This window comes from Epinephelus lanceolatus, chromosome 2, assembly GCF_041903045.1.
Source record: "Epinephelus lanceolatus isolate andai-2023 chromosome 2, ASM4190304v1, whole genome shotgun sequence".
Classification (NCBI taxonomy): domain Eukaryota; kingdom Metazoa; phylum Chordata; class Actinopteri; order Perciformes; family Serranidae; genus Epinephelus; species Epinephelus lanceolatus.
Window position 1 is genome coordinate 3,932,761 of NC_135735.1, and position 13,396 is coordinate 3,946,156.

Below are 13,396 nucleotides of genomic sequence, written 5' to 3' on the forward strand. Positions count from 1 at the left end.
ACACTGCTTTAGACGATAGAGACCTGATATTTAACAGTCCGCATTTAATTCTCCTGTTTTGTCTTTCTGTCACAGAAGAGGTTTTAATTTTTATGAGGTTGTTATGCACAACTCCTCTTTGTTTAATTTTAGATTTAAATAATTTAGGTGGTCGGGGGACAGACATCGAACCACTAACCTTCTGATTAGTGGACAACCCGCTCTGCCTCTGAGCCAGGTGGCCCTGGCATGGGGACTCTGCCCAAGTGGCATATTTTGAAGCCCTCTGAGTGAGACTGTGCTATCATGAAATCTGATATTTGAAAGTGACCATATATGATGTAACAACACTGGGGGGACAGATGACAACAAAGAGAGGAAATAAGTCAGACTACAAAGTTCTTGTGTACTTAACTTAAGTACTGCAGGGTACAACTGTGTTTTTACTTTGGAACAAACACGTCCAGGGAAAAGAGTCAGGACATGCTGTAGGTCTTTATGTTGTAAGGTAGGTACCTACAAAAGCCTGAGGTGGTACAGGTTTACTGACACTGCTGTTACACAGTAACGACCCTGAAGTGAAAACCAGGAGAGATTAAATGTCCTGTCCCAGTGTCCCAAGGAAACCAACACCACAGTCACTGAAGAACTTTATTTAGTCTTTGCACAAAGCCAAAATTAAGATGAGCAATGAGCAATGGTCCTTTCATGATTTACTACCAAGACAAGGTTTCTAGCCAACCAGGATCTTCCTCCTGTCCTCAAGACTAAAGGTTAGCTCCTCCTTCTACAGACAGGTAACTGGACCAGTAAAACCAATGTGACATGACAGAAAATTAGTACAACACCTGATCAAATTTAAAAGCAGACCATTAGAACTACGTCTTAAATCAATGATAGAATACAGGATTGGAAATGTTCTGTCCAACAGCAGGAGAAAAAACAGTTAACTATATGAAAAATACAAAAGACAGAAATACCCAGGATCAAAATACAGAACAGGTGATGAACACAAAGACAATTTAGTCTGACCATTACTTTGACTCCCAGTGGTCCTAAATGCAGGACACATAAATGTACCCAGAATCCTTTTGTCTCCCATCATAATAACTGCAGCTATAAGACTAAGCAACAGGTCAGCGTAATTCTACTGCCGCAACATGCTGAGTCCCCGTACAGCAACACACAGGGCCAACAGCAGCACTCCCGGTTCATCTCCTGCCACTATCGTCTGCTCAGACGGCTCTCTCAGGGACTCATCGGAGGAGCAGAGGAACACGGCGAGCCAGTGGAGCTGCCCTCCATCCTGCAGAGCAGCAGGCAGAGACTCAGAGAGATGAGCCTGACCGTTCTCCATCAGGCTGCTCACCTGCAGGACAACACAAGTCAACAAGTCAAAGGACCACAGTGGTAGCCTGGTGAAACCATCCTAATCTGTGGAGCTCATATTCTATTTCGCTCCACAGATCAGTCTGGCCATGCAATCATTAAGGCGCATTCTGGCATCAGTTAAAGCTTACCGGGCCAATCACAACTGTTTATTACTTTGGGGCGGGTTATTTGAAATCCCGTCATCAGAATAGGAGGGACAAGGAGCGGAGTGAATGTATTTCGTAAACAACCAACATGGCTACTGATTTTGAAACTGCGATGGTAAATGTGTTGAACAAACTGGAATGTACATTTTCTTTAAAAGCAGAAAAAACGGCTACACTGAAAGCTTTTATTGAAAAAAAGGATGTGTTTGCCGTCCTTCCTACGGGGTTTGGTAAAAGTTTAATTTACCAACTGGCTCCGCTGATCGATAAAAAGATGGGACTCAGTGAAAACCCAGTGGCTATTGTTGTTTCTCTGCTAGTTGCTCTCATGGAGGAGCAGGTCAGGAAAGCAACCAAGCTGGGAATCACAACCATGCAACTCGGAGTCCACAGTGAGGAGGAAATCCGCAAAGATGGCAGCAGTCTTTCCCAGACATCATCACAGCTCATCTCCGCTGCATGCTGCACTTGCTTGCTGGTCTGTTTACAGTGGCGTTGTGCAAGCCTTCGTCACACGTTTCGTTTACTCTGATTGGTTTTCCGTCTTTCCAATTGCGTGTAGGGGCACTTTGAGTGACAGCTGTTGATACCGCCCCTCGGGAATAGAGGAAATGTACACTCTGTGTCCAGACTCATTCACGTTTTGCGTATTGGGCAAACACAGTGGTGCTTCCTGGGAATGCGCAACAGGTTACCACACGAAATCAACTGTTTATTGTTTGCATTTTTCATTCATCCACACCGCTCCACTTCCACCAGTGTGCCACCAGAAAAAATAGACCTGTCTCCCACAGTGTGTTGTGTCTTGTCATCATAGACTACTAGAAGGTTGCCGGTGATCGGTACATCTGGGTCATGCCGTATTGTGCATTCAGTGTGTTATCATTAATATATCTGCAATGTCTACAACATGTGTCGTTCTGCTTTTAAGTGCTAAGGCTGCCTGAAAGCAGTGGGGATCAGGAGCTGGCCTCCAGTTTGGTTTTTCCTCATCCCGGTGATCAGCACATCTGGGTGATGTTAGTTTATGTTGGATATGTTTCCATTCACATCCCCCACAGCTGCAGAGCAACACCGGCACACAGTCTCATTCTCATTCTCTCTCTCTGGTGTTGCTGTAGCTGACCGGCACACTGGGAACCGGCAGGTGGGTCCTCCAGCTCCGGTGTATTAATTATTAAGCTCTGAAAGAACTTTTGCTCCCAATGGCAGGAGCACTGAGCACTGAGATTTCTGATTCACACACATACATGTTATTATTTAGACAGTTTCCTCTAGAAAGGTGGAGGGTAACCGTGATCTGGGGGGCAAATAAGGGGGATAATGTTGAGATAAATCTGAGATGCAAAAGATTCAAATCAAACCACTTCACTTCACTTCACTTCACTTCACTTCACTTCACTTCAGACCCTCCACAACTACAACTAACTACAAGTCCCATAATGCAATGCAGAGCAGAGCAGAACAGGCTGCTGAAAGTGAGGACATCTGTGAGACAAGCAGCACTCACCCTGCACTGGGAATGGAGAAACATCTAAACAGAAGAAGGCAATTCAACTTGTGGTTCCTCCCAAAGACGTCTCTGGTATCGTTAAAAGACACTGAATTTATGATATATGATATTTGATGTTGATTATGATGATGTTAGAAATATTTGTGTTAATACTGAAATTACTGGCACAGGTGTTAGGCAAACAGTGGCTGCAGGGATTTAAGTTTAGGTTTTGATTGTGGGGGTAATGTGCAGCTCTTTAAATTAAAAGTTAAAAAGTTAAAAGTTAAAATGAAAAATAAGTGTTTAAGCACAAATTCTTTCAAAGGTTTGTGGGTAAATCCATGTTGTATAAATCCAGTCAAGTCAATATTAAAACAGGTATTAAATGTAAAATATTTGTGACTATAAAATGGTAAAAGTTAAGTTAAAACTATTAAATAGTTAGAACAGTTAAAATAGTTGATCATTGATTTATATCTTTTATTTTGACTTATGCACTGTAAAAAATATTCCACTAAGGAAATTGGTTGGAGAATAATTTTATTTATGGTTTTGTATAACCTGTACCTAATTTGTTGTTTCTTTTATGTCTTTTATGTCTTAATCCAACCAACCTATCGCCAGAACAAGAAAATAAAATGAATGTTGGGTTGGAATGAAAGAGTTGTCCTAGCATCCTTTGGGGTTTATGGAGCCAGGCCATTTCAAGTTGGGCAGAAGTTGAAAGAAAAAGCTAATAACTTAACAGATAAGGAAATAGAAGAATTCAGAGAGAAGTAAAAACTTGGTCTCTTCTGTATTCTTTATTAAAATACAGAGCATAGTGATCTTTGTTAACCAGTGGACTTACCAGTTGGTTGAGGCCTCTCAGTGTGTCGGGGCGGTACTTGGCGATCAGTGATGTCACATGTTCTGGCAGTTCTGTGGAGCACACAGAAACTGTTGGTACATGTGAGCTGACTCAGACAACATGTCAGACTGCTGTGGGTTAGTTACTTTAAAGCAGTACAACTCGAGTTCTGATCATTTACACTTCATCTTTCAAATCTGCACATCTACCCATGAGAACACACAAACTCTGATTTTGTATTGAGAATATAATCCACCTTTCACATCCAGACAGAGAAAGCATGCACACAGCCAACCAGTCAGACACAGAGCACTGTACAGCTCACTCACTGTCCATCGCGCTGACCAGCAGGTAAACAGCTTCCAGCGTCAAGTCAGTCATATGAGGTCCTATTTGTAAGGGTGGGGTTGCGAAGCCACTGATCAGATGAAGAACAGAACACACCGACCAGGATTGCAGCTGCTCAAGAGGCTCACCTGCACGCCACTGATCCAGCTGAGAGGAGACAAAATTACTTTTAAATATTTCCTACATGAAGACACAATAACTATAAATAACTTCAAATACAGTTTTTTGATTTCCTTATAAAACAATTAACAGTACTCTACAGTCATGCCAGCAGGCTGTATTTTGGCACAGCGGTGCTTTGAGCTAAATATTAACAGCAGCATGCCCAAAATGACAGTGCTACCATGCTAATGTTTATAAGGTATGTTTATAATATTCACTGTCCTATGCTGCATTCACATGGAATCAGGCAAACGGGAGACGGACAACACCTCCTTGATGGTACAGGTGAAACAAACAGTCCAACAGATAGTGGTGGGTAGAGCATTGAAAACTGTGATTGTGTCGGCTGCAGAGCATGGTGGTACTGTAGTAGGTGTGTGTTTGGATCTTGAGTTGTTCATTTAACCCGTGTCCTCCTCCTGATCTAACAACAAGGGTGATGAAGGTGTGTGTGGAGGCCAACAGTAAAAACCCCAAATACCTTTTTCTTCAGAAGAGTCAGAGCGTCACTGTCCTCTGAGAGCGCACTGAGACTCTGGAACAAAGCGAAACGAGTCACCCGGGGAAGATGAGCCAGTGGCTGGAGAACAGTTTCTGTCATCAGTAACTCTACAGGAGCAGTAACAGTGCTGTTATTAGCAACTATAACACAGTCACATCAGTCCCACATGCATTTTGAAGTTTAGGTTTGTAGACTTTTGACCCTGACTTGCAGGGAATGTAAAATCTGCACTTAAACACTCTCATACTTTCTCGCACTTGTTGCAGGGTCTCCAGGGTCTCTTCAGTAGAGTCGTCAGCTTCAAATGTTTCTGGTTCCACGGCCACTACTTTAAACACACACACACACAGATAAGACTTAGCTACCTTCTCTGATGAAAATTTGTGTCTCCTGACTGAAATATAAGATGGTGTTTTAACTGTTAGTTGAACTGTCATTTAAACAGCAGAAATCAGTTTTAAAGGTCAAAGTGAAAGCAGCTAAGGTGTCAGCAAAGTGTAAGTAATGAAAGAACTGTAAGTGTCAGAGACTGAGTGAGTTATTGACAGTTGATTGGCTCGCATGCTGTGAAATACAAGATGGAACAGAGCAAAGCAACAGTGTGAAAAGTGTTTTACATCTTATCGGACTGGGAGGGCTGAGAGGGATGAGTTCCAGTTTTTCTGAAAGAATGAAAAGAGCAATAAATCATTAATAATCTGGGATCCTACTGATATAAAAAAAATAACAAATGCTGCAGGTGTGTAAACACGCTCAAACACTTTGAAGTTTTTGTTTGTAGACTTTTGACTTTGAATTGCAGGGAATGTAAAATCTGCACTCTCTTACCTTCTTGCATTTGTGGCAGGGTCTCCAAGGTCTCTTCAGTGGAGTCATCAGTGGAGTCATCAGATTCAGATGTTTCTGGTTCCAGGGCTACTTCGTCCACTAGTTCAAACACACACACACACACACACACACACACATACAGATAAGACTTACTTTCTGTGATGAAAATTTGCAGTTGAAACATTTGAAATAGTTGAAATTCTAAAAAAAAAGGTTGAAGTGGAGTTGGCAGTCGCTTTAAGCTGCCACCAGTGGCAGTAACAGTGCTAAAAGGATGTCTTTATAAACAGGACAGCCTGCAAGGCTGGTCGGCACAGGTGTGACGTTTTGACGACATGTGCTTGTGATCCACTGTGGGAGATTTTTAAAGTAGCTGATAGCAGTTAGCAGCTAACTCAAACAAGAACAGTGGCCGTAAATGTCCATAAATTGGAAAAACACTGAGCTCCAGGGGCTCATTACCCTCTGAGCAGAGGATGAGATAATTTGTGTAGTTGTGCGCACACTCCAGCCCCCAATCGCCACCTAGTCCTTGCAGATTCATCAGCAATTAGGGCAGATTTATAGTTGTGTGTCAGCTCTGTGCAGAGCCTATTCCATGTCACATGCCCCACTGCATTGTGAATATTTATACTTGTGCAGTTGTGTGTCTGTGTCGCTCTACAGTTACACCTCCAAAACACGAGTCAGCGGTTGGATTTCTGTGAAGTACAGTAAAGTCTGATTGATTCAAAACACACCAAAAGCACATGGTAAACATGGCAGTAACAATTTTAAACACTAGTACACCGATTGGCTCCATACAACTCACAGGATTCACAGACAAACACTTGTCTTTATCTGGACAAATTTTCCCCACCAATACAACATGCTAATGATTTTAGCACAAGTCTATGACACTTTACATTGCTTAAATTAGCCTAGCAGCTAGCAGAGATTTCCTCTTCTCATATGAAGCCAGAGACAACAGCAACATTTAACAAAGGTAACGTTACAAAATTCAGCTCCATTACAACTCACAAGATTCGCCAACAATAAAAACTGTCTTATACTAAAGACATTTTCCACAAATAAAACATCGCTAGTGTTAATAGGTGCACATCTACGCAGAAGCTACGCTATAGGTACAACAGCGATTTGACATGGAAGTATAAAATCCTGCATTAGTCTCAGAGTCACCAGCCACCGCCACCACCAGTGTCTAGCCTCCATGGTGGATTTATCTTGCTGCTGCTCAGGTGTCCCTCGATTACAAAATCTCCTTGTAGAGTCTAAGCACCAAAAACTGTCTGTCTAATGTTTATCATCACATCATCTGTTAATCTGTACACCTGTAATTTGTAATAAACATTATCTTAACTTCATTCACCTGTCTCTCCTGACTGAAATACCAGATGTTTTTTAACTGTGAGTTGAACTGTAAATTAAACAACGAAAAATCAGTTTTAAAGGTCAAAGTGAAAGCAGCTGAGGTGTCAGCAAAGTGTAAGTAACAAAAGTACTTGAAGTGTCAGAGACTGAGTGAGTTATTGACAGTTGATTGGCTCGCATGCTGTGAAATACAAGATGAAACAGAGCAAAGCAACAGTGTGAAAAGTGTTTTACATCTTATCGGACTGGGAGGGCTGAGAGGCTGTTCCTCCGCTTTACCACCAACATACTCAATGCGAGACCTGCAAGTAAATTCTGAAAGAATGAAAAGAGCAATAAATCATTAATCTGTGATCCTATTGACATAAAAAATAACAAATGCTGCAGGTGTGTAAACACGCTCAAACACTTTGAAGCTTTTGTTTGTAGACTTTTGACTTTGAATTGCAGGGAATGTAAAATCTGCACTCTCTTACCTTCTTGCACTTGTGGCAGGATCTCCAAGGTCTCTTCAATGGAGTCGTCAGGTTCAAATATTTCCAGTTCCCGGGCTTTCTCTACTACTAGTTTAAACACACACACACTCAGATAAGACTTAGCTACCTTCTCTGATGAAAATTTGTCTCTCCTGACTGAAATATCAGATGGTGTTTTAACTGTTACGGCCGGGCTCCACCGGCTGCAAACGTAAGCATCACGTCAGCGTAGCGTCGCGGCATATTCATTTGGGCTCCACTGACGGTGTACGGAAGCGACACGTAGAGAAGCCAGCGGGGTTGTTTGCCGTTTGCTGAGCCGAGAGGCTGCATGTAGGCTGCATGAAGTTATTACTTTATGCAGGGTTCCATAGAATACAATAAACAGTTTAAACTGTATTAAAATACATAGTTTAAACGGTAGGATCACGGATAAACATGGGTAAATGCATGAAAAAAAAAATCATCACATATCACCTCTGATAATGGTTTATTCATTTAAAAACACATTGTGCTTGTTTAGCACACTATTTCATGTAGTTTTTATCTGCTGGAGGGTCGCGTAGGAGAGCGTAGCGCGACAAAAATAGAAAAGCCGCGTAAAATAGAGAGTTGTCGCGCGACAGACGGGGGTTGTCGCGCCGCTCCCGTTGCCGGTGGAACCGCTGTAATTGATTAACAGGGGGGCGAGCTGCTACAGGACTCGCGCTGCAGACGTGTCGCGCCGTTTACGTGCCCGGTGGAGCCCGGCCGTTAGTTGAACTGTCACTTAAACAGCAGAAATCAGTTTTAAAGGTCAAAGTGAAAGCAGCTGAGGTGTCAGCAAAGTGTACGTAATGAAAGAACTGTAAGTGTCAGAGACAGAGTGAGTTATTGACAGTTGATTGGCTCACATGCTGTGAAATACAAGATGGAACAGAGCAAAGCAACAGTGTGAAAAGTGTTTTACATCTTTCTGATACCAGTTCCATCACTTCATAACGGCACATTCTCATACTGCATAGGATTTCTGAAAGAATGAAATTGCAATAAATCATTAATAATCTGGGATCCTATTGATATCAAAAAATAACAGATGCTGCAGATGTGTAAACACGCTCAAACACTTTGTTTCTTACTGATCTCCTCTTCCTTGAATTTGATCTCGTTGAACCTGTAGCCATAAATGTGTCCTGCTGGTACAGTATAGGAACTGTTGTCCTTCATCTTGCCCTGATTAAACAATAAATACAGCAGGTAAACAAACAGGTGTACCACGACATCTTGTCAATGCCGTCCAACCAACTTAACCCAAAGCATGTTATCAATAAATAACAAGACCGACACACACCACAACTTAGAAACACAAAGCAAAAGGCACACAACACAAACACTCTGAAACTGTCAATTTTACATGCAAATCGCAGCTGGCTTTTTGACATATGATTATCATGTTAAGTTGCTGTTTTTTCTTGTTGGTTTCCAACCCCACCTTTCTTTGTTTTGTGAGAGTGAGAAACAAAACAGGTGTGTATGCTGATGAAGACACCATCAGTAAGTGTTGCCTTATAACAGACATTTGACAGACTGGGACGTCCTTCTAGGTGTTGGACTTGGAATGATTTCCAGGTCACAGACTGGAGGACAGACCGCTCTGTTTAACACTCATCACCATCATTCTGCTGTGGTTTCATACATGGTTATTATTCAGACCTCACCTTCAGAGAGAAATTCATTATGTTATAACGTGCTTCACAGGAGCCGTCCACTTTAGTTTTTCCATGGAGGTGGACCTCGTTTGTGTTGAACACAATCTTGCTCACAAAACCCAACAACTCTCCCTTCCTCAGTGTTGGCATGTGGACATGGTTTATCTTCCTACGGGTGAGAGAGGATACAGATGGTGGGAAACAGATGAAAGTTTCTTTTGGCTTCTATGTCATATGGTTATTGAGAAAGAAAGAGAGAAGCGGAGGTTAAAGCAGCAGATTTAGACTGTGAGAATAAGTCTGACTATTACAACCAGCACTAAACTCCTGGAGAGGGGCTGGACTCAAGGATACTCAAGAGCCCCCCGCTGAGTGCCACCATGCACTGGGCTCTCCCCGGTGAACAAGAGGGTAGCCTTGAATGCACTGAACAGTAGTACAGAGTACTCTGTCTTCTTGGAGTCTTTTGGCGGTGTCCTGGAAAGGATGCCGGTCGGGGACTCCATAGTTCTTCTGGGGGACTTCAACGCTCACATGGGCAATGACAGAGAAACCTGGAGCGGGGTGATTGGGAGGAACGGCCTGCCTGACCTAAACCCGAGTGGTGTTTTGTTATTGGACTTCTGTGCGAGTCATGGACTGGCCATAACAAACACCATGTTCGAGCACAGGGAGGTTCATAAGTGTACCTGGTACGAGAACACCCTAGGCCAAAGATCGATGACTGACTGTGGTTGTATCATCAGATCTGCAACAGTGTATCTATGGCAACTTACTCCGTGAAGGAAACCTGCTGGCTGGCAGGTTTGCTTCACCTAAGCCTGAGGCTGAGCGTGTAGCAGGTAGGAGAAACATGGCGTTTCCTTTAATGAATGAAGTCATGGATGTTGGTGCACAGTTTATACAGAGGCTGTTGCAAAAGGAGAAAGTGATTAGACCCAGTTTGGATGTCTCCCTGTCTCTATGACAATATCATCTCACAGTCTTTTATTTATCTAACAATCTGTGCACCCAGATATAGGCCTATCAAATATTACACATTGTGGATTTGCATTATCATCGGAGCAAATTTTATGCATTCCCACTGTCTCACTGGTTTGTCGGGACGTAAGAAAAGTGACTCTGGCTCTGAAAAGACTTTTGACCGCTTTTTTGTGGTTTTCCCTGGACATGAATCAGAATCAATTATCAAAGTATTTGCAACAGAGCATCAGTGGCTTAGTGGGTGAAGTGGACGCCCTATGATCAGACGCCCGGCGCCTGATGCAGCGGCCGCGGGTTCAAACCCAGCCTGCAGCCTCTCGCTGCACGCCGTTCCCTCTATCCCCTCAACATTACACTGTTTTGCCATTTAAGGCAACGAAAGCCCCGAAAATAATCTTAAAAAAAAAAGATATTCCACAGAACTGCAGGTTTGTCAGTGTTAATCAGAAATGAATCTACGTTAGCCTACATGATGCAGTGATTCATGAATACTTTTCATTTAGGCTATTCAAAGATTTCGCGGTGTAACTGGCTCATTTATGGGACTCAGCGTCCCATAATAGCTCCATCTGAGCATAAAGGGGATTACGTGAATCAGAAGTCATTTTACAGCAGTTCAGCAATTCAATTAATCTCAGCCTAATATTGACAGAATGAATAAAGTATAAGCAAAACTTTTACCAGTCTGTACAACATTTTTGTGTTTGATATTGTGTTGCTGATCAGATTACAGCTGAATAAGATGATACAGCAAATTGTATTAAGATATATGAACTCTGTGTAATGTTTCTGTATTTTCTGTATATTAGACACATTAAGACATCACATTACATAACATCACTTCACATAACCTACTAACACACTCTGCAGTCTGTTCCCATCACGCCTCATGCTGTTTAGCTGCAGCTGACGTGTTAGTTTTTTGTTTTGGTTTTTTTTTTTTATTTCGCGGTCATTAAAATCTCCGACTCAGCTGGGATGAAACAAGCGGCTTTCTCTGATCAGCTGTTCTGGAACTGAAAACTCAGAGTTTTTCAGCTCAGGCTCAGTCAACTCAGAGGTCAGGATTAGGCTCAGAGTTTGTTGAGCCTGCTTCCTGAAATAGGGCCCTGGTAGACGGACATGTTTTGTTGTGTTCAAATGAATCCAGGTGAACATGACAGGCTTTGGGGGGAAGAATTACAATGACTGCATACAACAGCCGGCACCTCCCCCACAACGGCGTTCTGTACTAAAACCTCTCTAATATTGTTCTGCTTCACTTTATCAGAATCAACCTTTGCAGGGTTAATGGTTATGATGATAAGGGTTATGATGTTGTATATGGTATATATTTGTAATCCTTGACCATTAAAACATCGAGCCATACATCACCTATTCTGCATATTTGGTTCAGGAAATATGATAAAAAATACATTACTTAGTTATGGTTAAAAGTAAAAAGGCCACCACAAGGCATTTTTACAGTGGCTCAATTTCTGAAAATGTTCAGGGTCCAAAACTGTACAAGTGTACCAAGTTTCATGCTTTTATGAAAAGGTGAGCATCATTTTCATATGTCACCTGCACTACACTCCAGATGTTGTAAATCACATGACCTGAGTTATTCATTGTCGTGTGTAAACCATGTGTGGACATAATAACGGTGTGCTGGGCCCTTTGACCTTGTAAGGTAAGTGACGTAGGCAGTAACGAAATCTGAACACAAGTGGTCAGCAGGAGACACATGATAGACACAGGTGTGAACAACAATGTGTCTCAGCTGTGCTCACAGAAAAGCATGTTAATAGCAGGTGTAAACAGGCTCACAGAGACATACTGGCCAAGACATATCTCCCTCATCTTGCTTAAGTTTGCTGTCTTTGCATTAATGTCGACAGATGAAGTCTCTCTGTGTCTGAGTGCTCCTGCACTGACTCCAGCTGAAGCTATGTCAACACCTCCTCGTACGCTGGCGCTCCCAGAGCTCCGGCCAGTGTGCTTGTAATCCTTGATGAGGGTTGTTTCTGGAAAATATGGTAGATACTCTAAGCCCAGTATTGACAGGTGCAGATTGTGTTCTTTGTGCATGTGGGTACGTACCTTCAAACTCAGAGAATCCAGCGAATGCTGGGACAAGATTACCAAGAGTGGAAGTCATCACCTCATACTCAGGGGGAAAAATTGACTTCTTCTTCTTTTTGACCAGTGTCAGGAGATCCACCTTTTCTTCTAAACTTCCATGGCGGATGAGATTTTTTTTTGCGTCCACTTGATGGAGAATCTCCCGAGTATGTTCCTGAAACATCTTCTGTGTACAGATACAGTGGTCAGTAAGTAAGTAGCAGCCTCGGACCTCACTCAGACAAAGAAAGTATCTCAAGCAAATGGGAAATTATAAATCCTAAAAGACAGAATTTAAAATAATGATGAGAGCAAAGCTTTTAAGAACTCTTAACTCCTTTTAAGAATCTTTATGGTCTCATCTTTCAGTGTAAACTGTACTGATCTTGATCCAAATGCAGGCTGATAAAATACCCTTCCTGACATGTGATGATAAACATGGAATTAAAGTAGATCTCATGTCTTACCGTGTTGGAGTCTGCGATTATAATAAAGCGCACTCCTCAGTGTTATAACAGCAGCCTCACTCAGACACGTCTGCAGTGCTGTGAGCTGATTTGTTCATCTGCTTACTTTCATACACAGCATAGTTCAAAATGATGATCTCATATTGGCAAGGAATACAATAGAGGTGATTACAGACTGCGAGTGCAAGTAGAAACAAGTTCCTGAGAACCTGGTGTAAAACACACACACACAACACTGGTATTTGTTAACAGGTGTGGACTGGCTTTAAGAATTTAAAGTGAAAACAACACACCAGTACTGTCACTCACAACTGTAGACTGACTGTCATCACATTATGTTGGTCCCACACATGTAATCATCATCATTATCATCAATTACAGCACGTCCTCTGCCTCACTGCCGGCCACTACAGACCACCTTGCTGGCTGAGACGGATCCCCAGTGAGCGGCCACAGCAACCTGAATCCAGCTCACACAGCCCCCAGCTGCAGGGGACCAGACAGCCCCAACTCCCCGCTGGCTCAGCAAACTTTCTGTTGCTGCTGCTACACAGTTTAGACCTGGCACTGCCGCTGGCCACCAGTCTGCTGTGACAAATGGTGCT

General features: G+C 42.5%; 1 protein-coding gene across 4 annotated transcripts in view; it reads right to left on the reverse strand.

Annotated features, from left to right (window-relative positions):
* The window catches only part of LOC117260681 (uncharacterized), a 60,544-nt gene extending 47,601 nt beyond the window's left edge, over nucleotides 1–12,943 (reverse strand). The window contains exons 1-15 of one of the 4 annotated variants that reach the window (XM_078173480.1): nucleotides 12,792–12,943; nucleotides 12,304–12,511; nucleotides 12,041–12,227; nucleotides 9,247–9,406; nucleotides 8,668–8,761; nucleotides 8,499–8,558; nucleotides 7,550–7,636; nucleotides 7,308–7,388; nucleotides 5,703–5,801; nucleotides 5,492–5,536; nucleotides 5,122–5,199; nucleotides 4,854–4,981; nucleotides 4,192–4,357; nucleotides 3,863–3,933; nucleotides 617–1,348 (exon numbers count right to left, since the gene is read on the reverse strand). In XM_078173480.1, coding sequence (XP_078029606.1) covers nucleotides 1,127–1,348; nucleotides 3,863–3,933; nucleotides 4,192–4,357; nucleotides 4,854–4,981; nucleotides 5,122–5,199; nucleotides 5,492–5,536; nucleotides 5,703–5,801; nucleotides 7,308–7,388; nucleotides 7,550–7,636; nucleotides 8,499–8,558; nucleotides 8,668–8,761; nucleotides 9,247–9,406; nucleotides 12,041–12,227; nucleotides 12,304–12,508 — 1,683 coding nt within the window. In that variant the 5' untranslated portion in view covers nucleotides 12,509–12,511; nucleotides 12,792–12,943 and the 3' untranslated portion in view covers nucleotides 617–1,126. Of the gene's footprint in view, nucleotides 1–616; nucleotides 1,349–3,862; nucleotides 3,934–4,191; nucleotides 4,358–4,853; nucleotides 4,982–5,121; nucleotides 5,203–5,491; nucleotides 5,537–5,702; nucleotides 5,802–7,307; nucleotides 7,389–7,549; nucleotides 7,637–8,498; nucleotides 8,559–8,667; nucleotides 8,762–9,246; nucleotides 9,407–12,040; nucleotides 12,228–12,303; nucleotides 12,512–12,791 lie in introns of those variants that run through there. The other 3 variants (XM_078173474.1, XM_078173467.1, XM_078173470.1) reach the window with 3 other exon arrangements.
* Between the last annotated feature and the right edge of the window lie 453 nt (nucleotides 12,944–13,396).